This window comes from Pituophis catenifer, unplaced genomic scaffold, assembly GCF_029215685.1.
Source record: "Pituophis catenifer annectens isolate HBS135680 unplaced genomic scaffold, rPitCat1.0.hap2 SCAF_4, whole genome shotgun sequence".
NCBI classification, from domain to species: domain Eukaryota; kingdom Metazoa; phylum Chordata; class Lepidosauria; order Squamata; family Colubridae; genus Pituophis; species Pituophis catenifer.
Genome location: NW_027256884.1, coordinates 92,141,930 through 92,165,363, shown reverse-complemented (window position 1 = coordinate 92,165,363; position 23,434 = coordinate 92,141,930). Strand labels below are relative to the sequence as shown.

The window sequence follows — 23,434 nt, the reverse complement described above, 5'->3', positions numbered from 1 at the left end:
GGACTAGAATTGTCTATTTGTTGCTATATTCTGTTTGTCAATCTCAATCATCTTTATATTGATCGGTGCTTGGGTATATTTAAACAATGTTTACGCTAGAATGTAATAGCACCTACCTGTTCTTAAAAAAAAAGTGTAATCAACAAGAAATCCAGCTCACCTAAGTGAGTCCTTAGCTTACTATACCAAGTCTCAGTTGTTCACATGAAAATAAAATAAGTAAAATAGTTATGACTCTCTTCACTTATATATATAAACCCCAGTAAAAAAAGTTAAATACAATATATATAGCAGGAAATACAATCCTGGAATACGTATCAATGACATGGTTATTCTGCAAAATAATTCTGCCCACAGTTCCTTTCAAAGATCTTTTTCTTTTTAAGGGACCTTCATGCAGATGGGTGATGCTGGGTGCTCGCTCGCGTGCTGCTCCTTCTTCCAAAAGTACACTCAAGGTGGCAAGATCAATGTCAGTATCATGATAGCACCCATCAAAGGCCATGGCTTGCATTGCATCAATGTTATATAGCCCAGCAACCTAGAAGGAAGAACAATTGAATCAATGGATTTGTATCTCTGGAGAACTCATGTTGTTGCAGCTGTAGTCTTCCGCAGTCTGTGTCAGGCTGAATAGAAAACAGACACAATAAGCATTAAGGCATAGAAAGAACTTCTTTGTTTTATTGTAGAAAAGCCAGTGAAGCCATTATGAAAGAATACTAAAAGAATTTCAGTGATTTCCATGTCTCCAATAGAAGCCATATTTATAGTGAACTCAAGGTTTATATTCTTTGGTCTTTTTTTGCCATCTTCATGGTATGACTGCTTGAAACAGGTTCCTGTTTCTTGGTTATGGACTAATCTGGTTTCAAAATAAGTTTAGTAGTTTTTAGTTGTCCTGAATTACTCTCCCTATCATCCACAGCCAAATACTAAGGAAAATGTTGCCCTGATAAATAGTTTTAATACTCTCATTTTGGAAATTGTTTTAATACAAAAGTATTTTCAGCAGTGATATTCCTTGTTTGCCAAAGAGAATCATGTGTGAAAGTTGTTAATCTGGAATAAATTAAGAGACTCATTTTAACTTGGATTTATTTTCCAATATTTTCATTTATATCACCTACTGTTTCAGCTAAAGTACTCTCTTCTTATCTCAGCCACCAGAAAACTAATGTCCTCATGCCAGCGCCAATGGCCTCTCTGCTGATTTGTAACTGAAAGACATACCCTCATTTCCCATTAAGGGAAGTCTGTGTTCTTAGTATTACCAGCCCATGGAAAAATCATCTGCCATCAGTTCTACTATGATTTCCAATAGTTATGACAGATAACTAGACGCCCCTGTTTTGCTGCCTGTTAGACCTTCCTCTCCTTTCTCCTAACTCTTCTGGCTGTGGGATCAACTACCTGAAGTGGGAAGGCCATCCATAAAAGGAGGAGAAGAGGCTGTCTTCATGTCTCTGAAACTTGGTTCAAATCAAAGCATTAGCAGTCCAAAAGAATCCAATTGCTAACAGGTGGGGGCGCATTTAGGCATGACAGGACAGTGCAGACCTGTCGGATAAAGGGGCAAGGCCCAGTTTGGAAGAACGACATTCTCTCTCTCCCCAAAGAAGAATGGCCCTTGAAGACCTAGGAAGGCAGGCGGCATGCCTGCAGCAGCCTAAACTAGCAAATCTGTGCCAGGTAAATACCACCACCAAAGATCAGCTGACAGCAGCACTTTGTCAATGGTCTGTAATGTGAGCCAGACTATGCCTATGGTAAAATTGGCCCAGCTGGTTGGAAGCTTAAGGGGGGAAATGCTATTTTAATGGGAAAATATTGAGGAGCGGGAGGGGGTATTTGATTGGTTTGTCCTGTTCATATGCAGAATAACTGATCAGTTCCTCCACAACCGAACAGTTCTGGAGAAAACAGTCATGTAATGCCTCCTGGTGCTCAATATAAATCAAATAATAATGCACTCCTAATACAACATTTCAACCTGCTCTGATATTTCCATTGTAGCATAGGTGACAGATTGCAAAGAAAAACAATGTTTGTTTGCAGCCCTTCTACATCTTTGGTACAAATAAATTCAAACAAGAAAAGGAATATTAAACTTAAGAGCTGTCATCCAGTGTCTAATTTAAGGAAGAGCAAATTAGGAGCCTCAGTCATTCTCACCCCCGTACTCTGCTTCTTCAGTCTCCAAGTCTCCTTTCCTAAATCTGGAACCCTTAATGTCCAATACCTTGTGATGTCAGAGATTCTGAGGGGGCCCCATATATTTCTGCTCCAAAAATGGAACTTTCCAATATCCAATGACAACGCCATTGGATCTAGTTTCCCTGCGGGGTTTCATTTTAAGCTGAAATTAATTTGTTGATGTTTAGAATGAACATTATCAAAAGAAATTGAAAAAGAAAATATTGGTACTACATAGTATGGTGTTATTGTTTTACTTATTTTTGAATATTTTTACATGAGAAAAACATTTGCAAATATATACCTTTCCTCTGTTTTTCAGATGTTTTCGTTCTTCCACTGTCGTGAGATAATTTACAGCTGCATATTCAATAACAGATAAGAAGACAAAAAGGAAGCTGATCCATAAATATACATCCACAGCTTTTATATAAGACACTTGGGGCATTGAGGCACTTACTCCAGTAATTATGGTTGACATCGTCAGCACAGTAGTTATACCTGCCAAAAGAAAGGAAAGCATAGGAGTATTCCTTGACTTAGAACAGTTCATTTAGTGACCGTTCAAAGTTACAACGGCACTGAAAAAAGTGACTTATGACCATTTTACACACTTATGACAGTTTCAGCATCCCGATGGCCACGTGATTTACATTCTGATGCTTGACAACTGATTCACATTTCTGACAGTTGCAGTATCCCTGCATCATGTGATCCCCTTTCGCAAACTTCTTACAGGCAAGGTCAATGGAGAAGCCAGATTCACTTAACAACTGTGTTATTTATTTAACATCTGCAGTGATTCACTTAACAAATGTGGCAAGAAAAGTCGTAAAATGAGGCAAAACTCATTGAACACATGTTTTCACTTAAGCAACATAAATGTTGGGCTCAGTTGTGGTTGTAAGTTGAGAACTATCTGTACTATCAGTTTGTTCTTGCATTCTATGAAAATATGCCCAAAATGTTATGTGTGTAAATGTTATGTGAGTGTATTCTTTTGTGTCTTTCCATGGATAGAAAATGTAATATTTATTATAACAGATAACTACATGGAACACCTGATATAAAGTTGTTACCAGATTTCAACCAGCACATATACCAATAGGTTAATAGCAGTGGTGGGTTGCTACCGGTTCACCCCGGATCAGGCGATCCAGTAGCAGCGGTGCCAGGAGGCTCTGCCCACCTGCCCGGATGCTTCTGCGCATGCACAGAAGCTTCTGCACATGTTCAGAAGTGTTGCGTGCGCACCCATGAGTGAACCAGTAGCGATGGGTTTTGAAACCTGTCCCTGGTTAATAGAACCACTAATTAATTTATGGTTTTGACTGAAAATATTGAAGCTGACCCCTGATTTTTTTCCACTTTTCCTTTGAAAATGATTCAATGGTTCTGTTTGTCTTAGTAATTCAGCATGTAGAATCAGGAAATCAAGCTGGAAAAATGCAGTATGAAGAATATGTTTGATTACAATTATCCTGGATTCACTGTTTGGAACAGATTAGTGGCTGTGGTGGCACAGTGGTTAGAATGCAGTACTGCAGGCTATTTCTGTGTCTGCCGGCTGACTGCAATTTAGCAGTTTAAATCTCACCAGGCTCAAGGTTGATTCAGCCTTCTATCCTTCTGAAGTGAGTAAAATGAGGACCCAAATTGTTGGGGGCAATATACTGACTCTGTATACCACTTAAAGAGGACTGTAAAGCACTGTGAAGCGGTATATAAGTCTAAGTGCTATTGCTATTATGCCTCCTGTATGGTGAGAATTTTATAAATATTCAATATAATACCCAATATTTATTTAAGATCATTTATTCTCACTTTAACAATAATAAATGTGGTGACCATGGTAAGTGAGAATAGCAATTGTTCATTTTTAAAACATTATCCAACTGATTTTTTAGTAAATTCCTATATTATTATTACGATCATTATTAAAAACTGATAGCTCTTAACAGTATATTTTAAAATAGAAGCAAAATTCCACATGACGAATGCTGTTATGTTAATTAGAATGACTAATGGAAAATTAATGTTTACTTCTAAATCTTTCCTGCAGTTCTGATTCTGGAAGCAGATATGTCAAAACCATGATTGAAAGCTAGGATATCACAATCCATTGAACATGTTTTTAAGCATCATAGCTGGGAAAGAAAGCAGGTGAGCTATACTTTTTCACTTATTCTACAATTAATAATTGAAGAAGAAAGCATCAAAGATTAATTATTTATTTGGTTTCAAAATGTGTCCTTGTATCTTAAACAGGATTTAAAACAATATAAAGAAACATATAGAGAATGTCATCTGATTTTTTTTTTAACTCCTTTAGCAAAGGTGGCCATAGGAGGCATTTGTAGTTTCTTTTGTGTGAATTTACAGCACAGTGCCGTACATCTGCACAGCCTTTGTCTTCAAGGTCAAACCGGGATGTCTACATAGATACTCCCTTTGCCTTACTTATACATGTGTGAGTCTATTCATGATGGATTTATATGTGTTGCCTCAGTGTGGGCGCCTAGGTGTATGTATGGGGTGTGAGAGATTCCAATTGGGTTGTTCCAGTGGTGAAATGTAAAATTTGTTACTACCGGTTCTGTAAGCGTGGCTTGGTAGTGGTGGTGGTGGGTGTTAATGTGACTGGGTGGGTGTGGCCAACTTTTTTTTTTTTTTTTACTTTTGAAAGCATTTTTTCTACAACCTTAAGAGGCTTCAGAAAAAAATGCTATTAAAAGCCTCTGACGATCAGGCAACTCAGCTGGGTATGGCGGGGGGCAGGGATTTTTGCTACCGATTCTCCGAACCACCCACCACCATCGCTACTGGATCGGGTGATCCGGTCTGAACCGGGAGCATTTCACCCCTGGCTTGTTCTCATGCAGAACTAAGTGATTATTCCCCCTAGAACAGACCATTTCCAAGAAAATTTGAGCTAATAATTTCCTCTTGTTATATTGACCCTCAGAGCACCTTTATGATCAATGGACAACTTGTAGAAGGAGATGCTCCATTCTTTTTCCTAATAATGGAAAGGAGAACTATATAAAACCATATAGATCAGAATAATTATTAATCACTTTCCTATAATCAAACAGTTCCTGTAAGAGACTTCATAAATAGAATCTAACTATTAACTACCAGACTCTACTACACAACCTAAAATAGTTTATAATGAAAATTTACCTAGTGATACTCTTGCAGGAACAGCTCTTCGGTCTATCCAAAAGGAAACCCAAGATAGCATCACCATCAACATAGAGGGGAAATAGGATTGTAAAACAAAAAAGAAAATGTGTCTCCGTAGAGCAAAGTTTATAAAAAGTCGATTGTACCAACCTGAAGAAAAACATAGACATGTCTTAATACCCAGCCCATGCAATGTTATATTAACCTTTGACTTCATAGTGTCTTTCTAAAAGAACAACATTTCTCCTTTATGAAAAACTTGGTAAATATTTACTTAAATGTCCTTCAGGTGAAATTCATCCTTTTTGCTTGGAGGGAAGTGGACAAAAGGTTTTAAAATGCAAACATGACCACATACTTCTTCCAAGAAATGATATGAAGAAAATTCATCTCATTCATTTAATACTGTGTTTCTCCAAAAAGATGACCCACCTTGAAAAGAAGCCTTGTCAGATAATAATCTAAAATAGTGCCACTGAACTACACTATCTATACTGAAAGGATAGTTTTGTGTTTATACTTTCTCTCCATTTTTTAAGGGACAGAAAGGGGAGTGGCTTAGCCACCCTATAAATATAACCCCTCTTTCCTCTCACAGAACACAAAAGAAATACACTGACCTGATAGACTTATCACAGACCCTCAACAACAGACACTCACTCTGTCAAAATGGGTAGATAAGAAGGGAATATGCTCTAGGCACATTCACCTAAGAAACAAAATAAAGACCAAGAAACAATGTTCTGTGATTTAAAATGTAAATAGTTTATTGACTTTAAATAAACAATTAAAGTTTTCTTGACAAAAGAAATCTGGCTTAATTGTAGCTGCTGGGACATTGAAAGATCTCATTGACCTTTACAACCTAACTAAAAACTATTCTAACAAGCCCTATCATGTTTTTGAGCGCATGCAATGAAGTTAAGCCCCACCTATAAAATTAGCCCTAATTAAGACCCCGCCTACCCCGGGGTGCAAGGGGTGGGGCGAGGCACACAAGTAAAAAATAAGCTAGGGTGGGATGGGGGGGTAGAGCTGCCCTACTTACCAGGCCTTTCACACCGCGACACCTGCCTCTCTTTCTTCTGTGGCTGCTTGCCGCTACTCGTACGCATCGCCCCGGCCTCTGTTTCGCCTTCAGATGCCGGAAGGCATCTGAAGGCGAAAAGGAGGCCAGGGCGATGCATGCGAGTGGCGGCAAGCAGCCGCAGAAGAAGTGGACCAGCAGCGGGCTCCTGCTGGGTGGGGCTGTTTTTTGGAGAAACATGGTAAAAAACCACATTGTCTTTTATTATCTTTATAAAATGTATGGATTTCATGTAAAGTTAGTAAAATGATATACAAATCAAAGATTAAATAAACATTATATCCAGCGTGTAGAAAAATAGCAACTCTTTTGAACTGATTTTCTTTGTAATCCTACTGATGTTATTATTTGCTCCGGTCAAAATAAATACAAAAAGGGCATCTATTTCTCACTCTTGACAGTACTATACCTGTACTGCTGTAGAATGCTAATCCACTAGAAGCACTAAACTCTTCAATGAAAAACTGAGAAAGAGAAATGTACTCGTCAAAGCTTAAAGATTCATTGCCATGTTTCCAGTAGAGCATCAAGTCTTCTTCATTGTAAGCATCTGTGGAAGTATTAAAAAAAGTTAGCTATGATTGTTACACATATGTACATATCTCCAATTCCTTGCTTTGCTGCTTTGAGTGTAATCAGTGATATACCTAGCATTTTGACACCTCAAGTAGATTTTTTAAAAACAGGCCCTTTCTCTGTTGCTGAGAATTAGCTTGGTGTAATAGTTAAGGCAACAGGCAGAAAACAGGAGAGTGTCCGTCTAATCCTGCCTAAGGCTCAAAGCCAACAAGATGACCTTGGATCTCTCACTTTCTCCTAGCCATAGGAAGGAAGCAGTAGCAAGCCGTTTCTCAAAAATGCTGCCAATAAAACTGCAGGGGTCATTAACAAAAGTCAAAGCTGACTTTTATTTCCTGTGCCAGCATTGTACTAGTTCACTGGCAGCAGGACCCAACTCCATACCAACCTCTATCCTCCTCCTTGTTTTTGGCAGCATCTAAGTGGAGATAATCTAAGGTCTGCAGTGTGATCAAATCACCATCACCACTACACCACCCCTACTACACCAGTGACTACAGCTTTCATCTTGGTAACCCATAGATGGAAATTTGGAAAGAATTATAATTTAATTAGAACTCTATTTCATCTCACTATAGCAGTGAAAATTGATAATGTGATCTTTTTTGCCTGCCCAATTTCTTATTTAACTATTGGTAAGTGGTTTCCAAGTCCTGCCTTGCTAAATTCCTATCTTGATACCAGATTTGAGGATGGTAGTTTGACAGCCTTTCAAATAAACAAAGGAACGATGATATGGAATCATGTCATATTATCATCTTATATCATCCCTCTACCAAACCATCTGTTTTTTGACCTGCCTCGCTTTCTCTCATCAAAATTGAACAAAATTAGGTGTGGTGCTGGAAGAAATGCCTCTGACCTGTATCAGTCGGGATGGAAATAGTCCTCTTGTTGTGATTGTGATGGTTTTATGATAATTATCAACATAGTATGCAAGATTACCTACAACATGCGTTCTCTGTTTCCTAGAAGATGTGTTTGAAGCAACAACAGAGGCAATCATCTGGATAGCTGAATTGGACATCCAGTTATGAGGTCACTGCCATATCCCCACAGAAGTTTTACTTATAATTACATGGACTGTCTATATACTGCGTGTTTACTTCTCTTCTAGCATGTTCTCATCATGTGCTAATAATAGTCTCATCTGAGACTAATAATAGTCTCATCTAAACAAGTAGAACTTGTTTCAATTGTCACATTCAAATTACAATGTGGTAGCCATATTTTACAGATTAACAGAATTGGAAGCAACCTTGTAGGTCATCTAGTCCAACCTCCCACCCAAGCAGAAGACCTTACACCATTTCTGACAAATGGCATTCCAATCTCTTCTTGAAAGCTTCCAGTGATGAATGTCCCACAACTCCTGAAGGCAAGCTGTTCCATTGGTTATTGTTCTCACTGCCAGAAAATTTCTCCTTACTTCTAAGTTGAATCTCTCCTTGATCAGCTTCAATCCATTATTCCTTGTCTGGCCTTCAGGTGCCTTGGAAAATAGCTTGACCCCTCTTCTCTCTGGCATCCCCTCAAATACTGGAACATTGCTATCATGTCTCCCCTGGTCCTTCTCTTCACTAAACTAGCCATACCGAGTACTTGCCAAGTACACTTCACTAAACTAGCCATACCAAGTTCATTGTATGTTTTAGCTTCCAGTCCCCTAATCATCTTGGTTGCTCTTCTCTGCACTTTTTCTAGAGTCTCAACATCATTTTTCTAGTGTGGTAACTAAAACTGAATGCAGTATTCTAGGTGTGGTCTTACTAAGGCTTTATAGAGTGGTATTAGTACCTCACTTGAGCTTGATTGTTCTGTTAATGCAATTTAGGATTGCATTGGCTTTTTTGGCTGCTGCCGCACACTGCTGACTCATATTTAACTGGTTGTCCATGGGTTTTCTGGGGCTGTGGTTAAGATTTGGGGCAAATGTGACTCATGGCTGGGGATTATCTCTGTTTTTTTCATCCATTGTCATTTAGAGCACAGTTGATGCAAAGAGAAATAAGGCAGATGAAAAGTTAGAACTTTCAATATGTTTACTGGCACAGGATAAGAACTGGTTACTCTATCTTATTTATGGAGATCCTCAGTCATACAGGTCATAGTTGTCCCAAAAGTGCTTTTTCAACAGGCAATTGGACTTTTTTGTTTTTCTTTTAAGACGTTTAGCTTCTCATCCGAGAAGCTTCTTCAGCACTGGCACTGGATGGTGAGGAATGGAAGGATTTTTGAATGAGAAGCAAAACATCTTTTCAAAAGCAACAAGAAAGTCCAGTTGCCTTTTGAAAAAGCACCTTTATCTCAAAGGTGCTTTTTAAAAGGCAACTGGACTTCATTTTTTTTCTTGAAAATGTTTCGCTTCTCATTCAAGAATCTTCTTCAGTTTGAACTGAATGGTAGGGAATGGAAGGATTTATATTCTTTGCAATCAAACAAGCATGACTGCAAAGAATATAAATCATTCCATTCTCCACCATTCAATCCAAACTGAAGAAGATTTTTGAATGAGAAGTGAAACATCTTCAAGCAAAAAAAAATGAAGTCCAGTTGCCTTTTGAAAAGCACTTTGGGTTCCTCTGTCTTCTTTTGCAAATGTTTAGAAATGTGGTGGGTGGCCACTTCTCAAAAACATTTGGTAACATTAGTATTCTTCAACAGATAAATGCTGATTTACACACCTTTAAAATGAATTATATGTAAGGCTACTTATTACATTTGAAAAACATATTTTCTAGCAAAGCTAGACTTACAGCTTTCCAACTCTAAAGAGCAATTCTGAGTGTCAAGTGGGAATCTACTGAAGTCCATGAAACACATGGCAGAAACTGTTATCCTGTCAAAAGCAAAGAATAGACAATCTCAATAATTATAAAATGATTCACAATATATGAAGTGCTTAAATATGAAATATTTCAGTAAGCTCCTAGTTTTATTTTTCAAGTTTTCCTAAAAGCACTTTTATGCCCTCACATTTTAATTCAGAGAAGTAGAATATATCAAATGTGGATTTGTTGTGGTCCGCCAGCAGCCTACGGAGCTGGCAGCAGAGTCGGACAGTGAGGAGGCTGGGGAGGAACATGGGCCAGTGCTGGAGTCTGGGGAAGGCTTGAACGAGGGCTCTGCGTCAGAGGCAGAGATGGAGCCCAGGCCAACTGGGAGTTATGTGCTGACTCTGGAGTCTCCAGAGTCTGACAGCAGCGAAGTAGAGGAACAAGGAGAGCCTATTCCCAGTGTACGCATGTGCAGAGCTGCCAGAAGGCAAGAACAGTTAAGAAAAAAGGGGCGACTTGGGAGTAAGGCTTGGAGATGATTGGCCCCTCCCATAAGACATAAAGGTGGAGCAAAGGGTAAGGTGACCAGATTTTAACATTGGTAAAGAGGGACATTGTGGGCGTGGCTTATTTTGTGGGCGTGGCTAGCTGGTCATGTGACTGGGTGGGCGTGGCTAGCTGGTCATGTGACCGGGTGGCCATGGCTATGTGTATAGGGTAAGGTGAACAGATTTTAACATTGGTAAGAGGGACACCATTGTGGGCGTGGCTTATTGTGTGGGCATGGCTTGGAGGCCATGTGACTGGGTGGGCGTGGCTAGCTGGTCATGTGACCGGGTGGCCATGGCTATGTGTATAGGGACTACTCAGAGGGCTGGAAAGTCATTTCTGACAGGTCCTCACACTTTTGACTGGTCCTCACACTTATGACCATCCTCACATTTATGCCCGTGCAGCATTCTTAACAACCATGTCACTCATTTCACAACTGCTTCTCTTCACCATGGTGATAAGATAGGGAAAAAAACGTAAAATGTGAGGACAGTCGTAAGTTCGAGGACTGGTCAAAAGTGCGAGGACCAGTCAAAAATAACTTTTTCAGCCCTCTGAGTAGTCCATATGCACAAAAGGACTAACCAGAGGGCTGAAAAGAGTCATTTCTGACAGGTCCTCACACTTTTGACTGGTCCTCACACTTATGACCATCCTCACATTTATGCCCATGCAGCATTCTTAACAACCATGTCACTCATTTCACAACTGCTTCTCTTCAACATGGTGACAAAATAGGGCAAAAATGTAAAATGTGAGGACAGTCGTAAGTTCGAGGACTGGTCAAAAGTGTGAGGACCAGTCAAAAATAACTTTTTCAGCCCTCTGAGTAGTCCATATGCATTAAAGGATTACAGCAATAGAGAGGGATGAAGGAATGGAAATTAGAGTAGGAGTGAGGGTAAGAGAGGGAGGAAGAGAGGAGGAGAAGGAGAAAGAAAGAGGAAGTAGGGAGGAGAAAAAGAGGGTGGGGGGAAGAGAAAGTAAGAAGGAAAGAAAAGAGAGAGGTGGTAGGTTTGAGGAGAAAGATTGCTGTACAATAAAAAAGATGAAAGGGAAGAAAGCCAACCCCAAGCAAATATAAAGATATTAAGATAAAGAATGAATTGTTAAACTTTAAAGAATAAAAGAGAACAAATATGAATAAATAGCAATAATTAGAAACACACATACAAACATACAATGTATTTTCTTTGAACAGAATATTTGGCTGGTTCACAAATTTAAACAGCGGTTAGTCATTTCAATTAAATTTACAATTTCTATATTTCCTTTTTGCCATATTTATTCCTCATCTATTTTTTAAAAAAACCAATATTACCCTTCATCCTCATCTCTAATCTTAATCAAATTCAATTTTTTCCTTCTATTCTATATTATACCCCTTCCCATTGTCATCTATTTTTATATCCATCCTCACATTGTTTAATTATGTAATTATGTAATACAGTTGTTTAATACAAATTCAACATTTTAATATAAATCAATTAGTTATAAAACTATCTTTTTTGTATATTAATCAATATGAACATGAATATTCCAATTATTTCCATGCAATCCAATTTCTTACAAATCAATTAATTATATTTACCAATAATAATAAACCAAATAATTTCTCCCATATATTCCTCCGAACCACAACTTAACCATTTCTGCTTTCAACACAATATACAATTAATAGTATCTCAATTATTACAATTCCCTAGTTAAATACAGCTTTTTTTCCTTTGTGTTTTAAAATCTTGAACTCTCCTCCTAAATTTCCCATGTTTGCAGTTTTTCACCTACCTTTTTTGGGGAGGAAAAATAAAAATAAAAATAAATCTCTCTCTGCCTCATTTTGTCACGCTGCACCAAAGACCCTGGTTTCGGTTTCGTTTTCGTTTCTGAAGCTTAGCTAGGGGAAAAAAAAACTGCTTTACACTGATTGCCTGTAGGGCAGCCCTTTGAAGCCCCGGGCAAGAGTTTAAACAGTTTTTTTTTCTTCTAGCCATCAGCTGGGGCTCAAGAAAAATCGGGACTTTTTTGAAACGCCGCGGGACGCGGGACAAATTGCTCAAAAGCGGGACTGTCCCGCCAAAAGCGGGACGTCTGGTCACCTTAGCAAAGGGACATGAGCCTTTGCAGGAAACAACTTTGTTCATTCTGGACGGTTTAAATTCTGAAGCTCCGTTTTGACTTTGTGCTCCGTTTGGCCTTGCAAAGCTAATTGGCAATTAGGTATTTGGCAGCGTTTCAAGAGAGATAAAGGTGGATGCTTATCAGCCTTATCCCGAAAGACTGTGGCAGACTTCTGTCACACTATTCACAAATTGCTTGGGACTCATTACAGGCTGTGAATGAACATAATTCACAGTCATTGAAATAAAAAGACGGTTTTTGGGACTAAGCTTGTGATTGTTACTGTCTCAGGAAGCCTTGATCAGAACAGGACTGTCCCTTGTTTCAAGATAGCAAAAATAAAGCTACAAAGGACTTTTCAGGGGAAAATATCTAACAATGTAAAAAATCTCAATTCTTTTTATTATATCCGAATCACATCAGGATAAATGGGGTGATATTCTCCAACACCATGAAACTCCCCACTGCTGCCATTTTGGAAGCAGGGATTAGAAAAAAGCGGTTAACATTATCATTATCTTTCTGCCATTGGGAGGAACCTCTGTTACCAAACTCTCCTCTCTCCTACTTCCTACTTTCTTTTTATTTTCCCAAACTAACAAAATATTGGAAAGAAAGTATGCAAAGGAGCCCAATTATCTGTCCATCAGCAGTGTAATCCATTGAACAAATCTGATATAAGAAGGAAGAAGTGGCCAAAAAAACCTGATTTCAGAAATGCACTGAATCTGGTTGGGGCCTGCAGACAAAAAATATTCTCCCAGTACACTCCTAGAGAACAGGCACTTGGGCAGCAGCTTAAAATATAGATGACTGTTCCACTATAAACGCCTTTTCCTCCTCCCTCCAACTCTGATCCAGAGTAGAGCCTATGCAGCTCATCATAGGCTTCACAGTGAATACATTTATCTGAACATAAGACCACTATTGATAAAGGTATTGGGAAGATTCCAGAAGCCATACAGTACTCTGCATACTTTTCCCACCTTTTTTCTTTCTTTTATTTTTCCCCTCTTTGGTTTATGACCAGAATTCTTTTCTTTACTTTGAGCTTTTCAACTGACCTTTCTAATGCAACCTTATACTTGGACATTTTTAGATCAATAGCTGGACTGATCTCCTATGGAACATACAAGGTCATCAGCAGAGCCAGAGGCCCATCTTTTGTCTGAAACTCATCCCATGAATTCTTTTCTCAAACCACAGGAAAATGATAACATTATGTTGATAAGTTCTTATGTAATCAGCAGAAGCAAAATTTGCGTATTCTTAGGGAATTGGCAAAACATACATTACTATATTTTAAGTGTTTTACACCAGACCAAGGAAATATGTTATTATCCTCCCCATTTGGCAGTGTGGATAAATTAAGATTCAGAGAATCTGGCTTATTTAATACATTATTTAATACTCTTGATGGCTAGACAGAGGGAAATTTAGACAGACATGGAAGAAACATTGCAGTGAAAATGACTTTTGGGGACTGAAAGTCACACAACACTGATGTAAATTCAGGGATAGTTGCATAGGGTCTACAAGTTATATAAATAAACCAGCCTTCCTTAAACAGACATATTCCAAACATGTTGTTGAATTGTACCATTCCTAAGAATCATGAGGAGTTATATTTCCATACATCTAGAAGGTACCAACTATGGAAAGACTAATGTATCCCACACCCCATGGTAATTCTCCCATGTTGTATTTGTTCTCCTGACTGAAAGGTAAGAGATCTGTGCTTACCGTAAACTGAAGAGCACATTGCCATCTGGATAAATACGTAACATAATATTCTCCATGGTTGTGTCATGGATAAAAGATCTTTTAGAATGTACAAAAAATGTGTCAGGTACCCAAATCTTTTTTATTAATCTTCCATCAAAGGTCATGCTTCTGTTTCTGGTACTAGGAAATGAGAGTCTTTCATCCTTCCAGTAATGCCTGAGATACAAAGTCATTGTGAAATCCTATATAGAAAGTTGAGGGGGAAAAATACAGGTATGCATTCTTGCATTTAATAATATAATCTGTAAAAGTTGTCATAGCTAACATTACTTTTCAGTAGTTAAGCCATTAATATGAATTAGTAGTTCGACTATTGGCATTAAAAGTCAAAAACATACTTTGGACTATGAAGAAGCATGGTTTCAAGAAATGGTAGAATTGCTTTAAGGAGCTGCAGAGAGATGCTTTGTTCACATCTCAATATACCCTGTAACATCTTTCTTTTCCTTTGAATCCAAATGATTGTACAGCACCCTAGTTTATTCACAGAATACTTCAGTATGATGGAATATTGTTTCATACAACATAACCAATATTTCCACCGTACAGGTTGCATATGTTAAATGGTAAATTTATTATTCAATATTTCAATAGACTTAAAATTACAATGCATTTAGGAAAAATCGGTTTCTCTGTATTGAACACCTATAAATCTTTATAAAAATGAATTAGAGGGTTGAGCTAATTTTTGGAATGGATGCTATATCAGAGTTAAATTTTAGCTTCCTTTTGGATTCAAAAATTCATCTTAATTTGCCTATTAATATTCGCAGATTTTTGTAGACCTTTATGTTCATGGACAGCTACAGGGATAAGTGTGATGAATCAAACTCTATAACTTGTGTAATTGCATCAGATCTCATAATACAAATATATAAGGGCAAGATTTACATCATGACATCACAATGCAAACATCATAATGTTGACATAATCTTCATATGATGTACTTGCCTATGCTGGCATATTTTGAAAATACATGCCAAGGACTTCAAGATTAATGGGAGAATACAGGTAGTCCTCAAATTTCAACCTCAGTGGAGCCCAAATTTCCAAGACAGGTGAGTTGTGCCCCATTTTATGACCTTTTGCTACAGTTGTTAAATGAATCACTGCAATTGTAAAATGAATCATGCAATTGCTAAGTAAATCTGGCTTCCCCCATTGATTATGCTTACCAGAAGCCATCTTGGAAAGTTACAAATTGTGACCACATGACTGTGGGACAGCACAACTATCATAAATCCCTGCCAGTTGCCAAGTCCCCAAATTCTGATCACAAGACTACGGGGATGCTGCAATAATCGTACAGTAAGTCTGGAAACTGGTCATAAGTTACTTTTTTTTCAGTGCAGTTGTAACTTTGAACAGTCACTAGACAATTGGTTGTAAGTCAAGGACCACCTGTATTGGAAATGGGCATTACAAGTTTTAATGATCACAAAAATTCAATATTATAAAGCAGAAAGGACATTCTCTGCCAGTTATACAATACCGTAAATAAGTCACCTTTCTTTTCTTTGATAGGACTATTTAGAAATTCTGTCTGCCTTGATTTATACACTTAATTTCCTTTTTGCATTAATGTTGTGAAAATAGTGATAATTTAAATGTAGATTATTATATGAACAAATGGGTTTTTATTATGTTTATGATATAAAAGATGTTTGCTTTTATAAGATATTTCTCAGTTTCTCAGATGGGAAAGTAATTTTATAATTACTTGTATAAAAAATAGTCACTTGTTTAGTGAATGACATACAATTATTTGAAGATTCCCCATTGCCCTCATTTTTTCCCATATTTCCTATCATCAAATTGCTAATTATGTCACCTGCATTTCTATATTACATTTTCAGCAACTGCAGAAAAACTTACCATGTCAACTTCTGAAATTTTGTCGATGCTTTCTACTTGCACATCAATACCAACTGGGATTGGTGATCCTTTAATATACAGAGAACAAACCAGCAATAAAAGAGTCCAAGAACATTTTAAGTTTAACTACAGCTTAAATAGAGACTTTACTGTTGCTTTGAAGTTCTTTTAGAAGCAACTGTGTGAACATTTTTTCCAAACAAAAGAGAGCCTTCTGATCATATACAGCAATTGGCAGCAACCTAAGATCCATGGGAACTATCAGTGGTACTGGATATAACTTGTGTACACATTTGGTCACCTGTTTCTCCTTACTCCTTTAAAGGTTGGTGATTACAAGGCACCCGCTAGTTGGTATTTCTTTAAATACGCTCATGTAAAGTTATGAATTATTGGGAATTTAAAATGTTGGATGCTTCATCTCAAAATATAATAGGTCTACAAGGACCAAGTGGGCAAGTAGATACGGGAGAAGGCAACAGGCTTGGAAATATAATGTGCTACAAGTAGTCCTCGACATACAACAGGGGTGAAATCCAGCAGGTTCTGACAGGTTCTGGAGAACCGGTAGCAGAAATTTTGAGTAGTTCGGAGAACTGGTAGCGGAAATTTTGAGTAGTTCGGAGAACTGGCAAATACCACCTCTGACTGGTCCCAGAGTGGGTTGGGAATGGAGATTTTGCAGTATCCTTCCCCTGCCACGCCCACCAAGCCACGTCCACAGAACAGGTAGTAAAAAAAATTGAATTTCACCACTGACGTACAACCATTCATTTAGTGACCATTCGAAGTTACAACAGCACTGAAAAAATGGACATAGGTCCATTTTTCACACTTGCAACCATTGCAGCATTCTCCTGGTTATACGATCAAAATTTGGACGCTTGACAACTGGTTCATATTTATGACAGCTGCAGTGTCCTGGGATCACCTTTTGTGACCTTCTGATAGCAAAATCAATGGGGAAACCAGATTCACTTAACAACCATGTTAACAACTGCAGGGATTCGCTTAACAACCGTGGCAAAAAGGTTGTAAAATGGGGCAAATCTCACTTAACAATTGTCTTGCTTACCAAATTTTGTGCCCAGTTGTGGTCATAAGTTGAGGACTATCTGTATTCCCCCCTTCATTTTGCTGCATTCTCTCCTTTCTTGTGTCTAGCTCACAGGTCCCCAACCCCGGCCTGTGGACCTGCAGTGAGCCACGGCATGCCAGTAACTGGCCCCGCAAACAAGTGAAGCCCCATCTGTGGGATGCAGACAGCACACGAAACCACGCCCCTTCTGGTCCACAGAAAAAACTCTCTCCGCGGATCTGGCCCCTGGTGCCCAAAAGGTTGGGAGCCGCTAGTCTGGTTGAATGAAAGTTAACGCATAAAAGCAATTTTGTTTTAAAAAAATAGACTCATTTTAAAAGTTCTCCATTAAAATACTGTATAAAATATTTATAAATAATGTTTGAAGCTTCCAAATAAACAGGCAGCTTTCCCCCTGCTTTTTATATTTAAAGCCTCCTAATAAAATTCAATATGTTGTTACATAACCTTTCATATTAGGTCATATGCAGGTTGTAATTTTTCTTTAGTCACAACCATTTTGGGACTGTGGAATTGGAAGACAATTATTGGTTAACAGGATATTATTTCTGTAACTGAGGCATGCTACCACATAAATATGCATGCATTTAGCGTTGATTCTGCTGATGTTAAAGTAAATCATATAACTACTATGTTACATTTGTACAACAGTAAAAATTGTTTTTCTTATTAGCTCAGCTAACATCATATAATGAGTGTTTAAGTCTAGGATATATATTTCTCCCTTCTTGGTGCAGTAGATGACTTAATTTCTTCTAGATGTTGTGATGGGATGTTGCAAACTACTGTACATAATGAGAGCTTATTCAAAGCATTTGGAAGACTTAAAACTAAGCAAACATGTTGTCACTATCCACTTTCTGGAAAACCCATCACAAATGAAGTAGGTGACCTACCTGAAGTTTGATAAGCCCCTCATGGTACTTTGGTGGATTTACTGTACCTAATGGTGGAAGGCAAGAGGACATTGACACTAACCCTGATATGCTTGAGCAGAGGGTTGGACTAGAAGACTTCCAAGGTCCCTTCCAACTCTGTTATTATGTTAAGTGTTCTTGAAATAGCATTTTTATTAAATTGCAACAATTCTGTTTAGAATTAGTGCATAGAATAGAGAGCAGATTCCAGAATAGCCATTTTCCAACTAAATCACTAGAGATTCATTTGGGTGCATTAAAAGATAATAAGTCATTATTAAAAGTATTTCTCTCACCTTTAAAAATATATTTAGGCTCACTGTAGTTGAGATGTACAACCAGTTATGAATCTACTGAAGAAAACAAATATTTTATCTATATACCACCCAGAGTCTCTCTGTGAGGGAGATGGCAGTTTCAAAATTTGATAAATAAAGAAACTCAAATAAATTGAAAATAATAATTGAAAAAAATCAGGAGAAATAATGAACAGAACAGAACAGAACAGAACAGAACAGAACAGAACAGAACAGAACAGAACAGAACAGAACAGAACAGCTATTTTTACCTCCAAAGCCAGGTCTCATGGCAAAATCATGGTTCTCTATGTGGAGAAATTGTTCTGATTTCATAGGTGGTACTTTAGTGCGGTCTAGTTTCCTTGCCTTAAATTGTTGTTTGCTGCATTATAAACAAACAAACAAACAAACAAACAAACAAAATTCCTATACATCCCCCACAAATTATTAGATCACTCTAGTTTCTTGTATAAAGAAAATAAGTCAACATTTACTGTCAGATAGTCAAAAGATTCTAACTATCCAAGCAAAACATGGAGAGATAATCCAATTCTGGTTTTAGTTCAAGCCACATATTAATGCCCAAACAAGCCCAGCTTTGACTGAAGTCCTCAATTTATGAAGACAATTGGAACCAGAATTTCCTTTGCCAATGATCATTAGGTGAGGCAACTTCCTGCCAAATTCCCACAACCACTGGGGAGGCTGACAAGAACTTTCAAGTCACAGGCAACTCACAATCAGGCCAGTAAGAAGGTAAGTTGTTGCTGTTGGGTGGGTGATTTGAGGGGGTATATGAGAGCATGAGAGAGGCATGGCAAGGATTTCAAATATGTGGCATACTTGAGGCATGTGAGGGTGCAAGAAAAGTGTGGCAAGGTTGCAGGAGGATGTGCAAATAGCAATAGCACTTTGACTTATATACTGCCCTATAGTGCTTTACAGCACTCTCTGGGTAGTTTAAAATATCAGCCTATTGCCCCCAACAACCTGGGTTCTCATTTTCCCGACCTTGGAAAGATGGAAGGCTGAGTCAAACTTGAGCCCCCATCAAACTCCAGGCTGTTGGCAGAGTTAGCCTACAATATTGAATTCTAACCACTGTGCCACTAGGGCTCCTAAGGTGCATAAAGGGTATGAGGGAGGCATGATGAGGCTTATGTCATGGTTCCAAGTAACATCCCCAATGAAAGAAGACTCCGAGGCGTGAAGTTCCTCAAAGTTCCATTTTATTAGAGATGTCATATTGGCACATCTGGGAAAACCTGAATCTGAAAGCTTCCAGGTTTTCCCCACCCAAAAGAAAGTCCAAGTCCATGCCCAGCACCCACATGTCTATCACATGGTCCAATGAAAGCACCATCCCAACTGGAGATGTCTCCCAGGTACACCCCGCCAGGTGCAGAACAAGATGTCCTTGACTCCCTGAGAAAGGAATGTTATTGTGACTATATATATATATCACCCCTGCTCCATACAATCGCCCCTCCCAGTTTCCCACAGCAGTAAATGTGGCAGTCCTGAAGGCCTAATGCAAAAGATGGCTTCCAGGTCTGACAGCTTGGGGAGAGTACGCAAGGGCACACAAGTAGTTGGCAAGAACTGAAGGAAGATGCATGGGTAGGGGACGCTTACCTAAGCAACTTGCAACTTCCCTGCCAGCTTCCCCATTGACTTTCTGGCAATCATGATTATGGGGTACTGCAACCAGTTGTAAGTGTGAGGGATGAGCACAACTCTGAGGACCAGTCATAAGCACTAGTTCTTCAGTGCCATCATTTATTTATTATTTATTTATTAGTTCAATTTATATGCTGCCCTTCTCTGGAGACTCAGGGCGGCTTACAATGCGTTAAGCAATAGCCTTCATACTTTTGTATATACCTGCTTAGTAGGGCTTTCGGTCCCCCCTAAGCGGTGTTCTTTTTTATACAAAGTCATCTTATTGCCCCCACAATCCAGATCCTCGTTTTATCTACCTCGGAAGAATGGAAGGCTGAGTCAACCTTGAGCCTGGTGAGATTCGAACTTGCAGTAATTGCAGTTAACAGCACTTTAGACTGCTGCGCCACCAAGGCTCTTATAGGTGGTACTTTGAATGGTGGCTAAATGAACAGTCAAAAGATGAGGACTACCTCCCCTTTGTCAAGTACATTCCATTTAATCCTTACAGCTCTCCAGGCCCCCATTCACTTTCTGTCCCAGCTGCTAAAACATGCTTCTTTTCTTTTCCTAACACCTGCCCAGAGTACTGCAAGATTTCTTTCTCTTTTCTTTTTCTTTTCCCTTTCATTTTTAATTTGTAATATAAAAACATTGCTACTTTAGTTTTTTTTTTTAAGATGAATGATCACTTCTTCCTTGCTACAAAATTTCTTTTGACTTACAGAGGACTGTAGGAACAGTAGGACCACCTGTTTCCTGTTATTTTGTTAGTGGCCTGAAATTAGCTTAAGAAACAGCGGGAAGCAGCATGGGAAACAAGCAGCTTAGGCTTGTGAGGATTGTCAGTGAGGATTGCCTTAGAGCAGGGGTCTCCAACCTTGGCAACTTTAAGACTTGTAGACTTCAACTCCCAGAGTTCCTCAGCCAGCAAAGAGTTCAAGTCCACAAGTCTTAAAGTTGCCAAGGTTGGAGACCCCCGCCATAGAGAGCTTGGAATTCAGGAAGTTAAAAGCCACACATCTTAAGATTGTGAAGGTTCAGGAACACTGCCTTAGAGAAAGAAGGAAGAAGAGCAGGTGTCATCAACAACAACCACTGGGACAGCTGAATAAACAGATTCAGACTGAGCAACTGTTTGCACATTTACTGTACCGCACACAAATTTTATGCCAATCTTTTTCATTTTTTTGTCATCTATTTGTCATTTTAGTATAATTTTCTCATGTTCTCAGTGTCATGGTATTTTTAATCTTATTCATGTCTCTTTGAATCACTGCAGTTATTTAAAACAGTGAAACTGTGTTTTGAAACCAAGGTTCCAAGTTATGGTTTCATATATGGACTTGGTAGGAAAACATTTACTATAGCAAGGCAAAATGTCTAATAATCTTATATTACATTTTTTAAAAAAAGATTGTAGAAAGTCAGGTCTTTCTAAGAATCTCTCTGATCCTTTTTTAATCCAGTTAAGAACATTCAGATGATCTATACTGATGTGGCTGTTTTCAGTCTATGAAATGGAGAATATACAACAAACAAGGATTAAAACAAGTAGTTAAATAGTTTGTGAATTAGGTTGTATCATAGAAATTGGATTTGTAACAAAGCTTTTTGCTCCTTTTAATGGAGGCTAAATCCATGGAAGAGTTAATTTGTATTTAGATAAAAGGATACTAAATTGTATGTATGTATGTATGTATGTATGTATGTATGTATGTTTCCTTTAACTGTAATTAATTCCATCCATAATTGGCTTATTTTTCTTGAGAAAGCTGGTATGGTTACTCTCCAAAGTATCAGTTGCACTGAATTAATTTATAACAGCAACTCACTGGACAATTGTTGTTGGTTTTATTTCAGTATCATAAAAAAATAGCATCACCTTTGAACTAAGTTTGGTTCCTTGTTAATTCAGAATACTATCCATGTAGTTTTTTTGGCAACAGTGCAACAGTGACTTCATATTGCCCTCTTCTAGTGTGTTGATTCATATTTCCTACTGAAGACTACAGCATTAGCAATTTTCTATCTAGATATGTTCCAGGTCCAATCCCATTGCATTTCCAAGTGCAAATAAGGTCAATCATACTGTTGCCATTCCATGAGACTCTATTTATAGACTAGCTGGATAAATAATAATTTCAACATAAAAATAACAGTGGCAGCATTAGCTCTCCGTCTCTTTTCTCTATTTTTTTCATATGTCACATAGTGACCAATCCATTGGTCAGACCTCCATTTTCCATAACTAATGTGGAGTCCTGGGTAGATTCTGGGAATCAAGAGTATCCAAAGGTGTGGTAGGTAAAATGAAGATGGCAATCATGATGTTCTGAGTTCTTTATGGCTGTCACACATACATGGAGCTTCAATTGCACTATCATGCTGCAATCTTGCCTTTCTTTTTGCCACACTCTACAAATTCCCTTGCTTGGAATTTTACTCATAATCTCCTGTTCCAGGCTTTGGAAACTTGCTGCAGAAGAAAATGAGATCTTCTCATTTTAAAGACTTACAAATAAATCTTGGTAGAGTGGTGAAATGAAATGAATTAAATGCTAATTTTAAATGAAACCTAATCCCAGTTCAGTGATTAGTTCACTTTTTCCCTTACTATAGAACTGCAAAGAAATTGTAGTGACAAAACACTAATTATGACTTCTGCATTTTTGTCAAAATAAGAAAATATATAAAAGTTCCTATTTTTACTTAAAATCACATATAAAAATAGGGGATAACTACAGGTATACCAAAGCATCTGACAGTTAACCCTGTTCTCTGGTTTGTGGCTCAAAGTAGCAATTCTTGAGAATTTAAAACTTTAGATTTTGATGTTAGAGAATACCCTCCCTCCCTCCCATATTTTGGTAGGATCAATAATGTAAAGTTTCCAATTGACTGAGTCTTAAAATACAGCATTAAACCTCTTTAACCATGAACTCAAATAGAAATTGAATAGCTAGCTAAAAAGCTTCTCTTTATATGTGGTAATTAAGTAATTCCACCAAATTAAAGCCAGCATAACTGTATAACAAATACAAGCCTTAAATTACATGAGTTTACAAGAACATCAGTTGTGATGCCTGCTGGCTATCTCACTCACCTGTTATGTCTTTTCACGAATGATCTTTGAGGATGATGGTGGCTATAGCAACGATTATGATGATCGCTGTTATAGGCTAAAACAGAAGTAGGCCAAATAGAGGTGAACAGCAGCAGTTTTAATGCAGGGACCATGTCTTCCAATCCACAAAAATCAATTTGTATCAGTCATTTTCATTCCAGTAGTCCGTTTA

General features: G+C 38.1%; 1 protein-coding gene across 1 annotated transcript; it reads right to left on the bottom strand.

Moving 5' to 3' along the window:
* Positions 1-244: 244 nt before the first annotated feature.
* On the bottom strand, positions 245-23,375 carry GABRR3 (gamma-aminobutyric acid type A receptor subunit rho3). The gene is made up of 9 exons (XM_070943728.1): positions 23,242-23,375; positions 18,743-18,855; positions 16,159-16,226; positions 14,242-14,465; positions 9,805-9,887; positions 6,879-7,019; positions 5,380-5,532; positions 2,501-2,697; positions 245-541 (listed from the first exon to the last, which is right to left on the bottom strand). The coding sequence occupies exons 1-9, from the start codon at positions 23,373-23,375 to the stop codon at positions 245-247; spliced, it is 1,410 nt and encodes a 469-aa protein (XP_070799829.1).
* Between the last annotated feature and the right edge of the window lie 59 nt (positions 23,376-23,434).

What these genes read in the sequence shown, in the direction of transcription:
- GABRR3 (XM_070943728.1), bottom strand. Translation starts at nt 23,375, where the DNA reads ATGGTCCCTGCATTAAAACTGCTGCTGTTCACCTCTATTTGGCCTACT. An exon ending in CATGAGACCTGGCTTTGGAG is followed by an intron (nt 16,227 to 18,742) that starts GTAAAAATAGCT and finishes TGTATATTAAAG; the next exon opens with GATCACCAATCCCAGTTGGT. An exon ending in AGCATTCTACAGCAGTACAG is followed by an intron (nt 5,533 to 6,878) that starts GTATAGTACTGT and finishes GTTTTTCTTCAG; the next exon opens with GTTGGTACAATCGACTTTTT.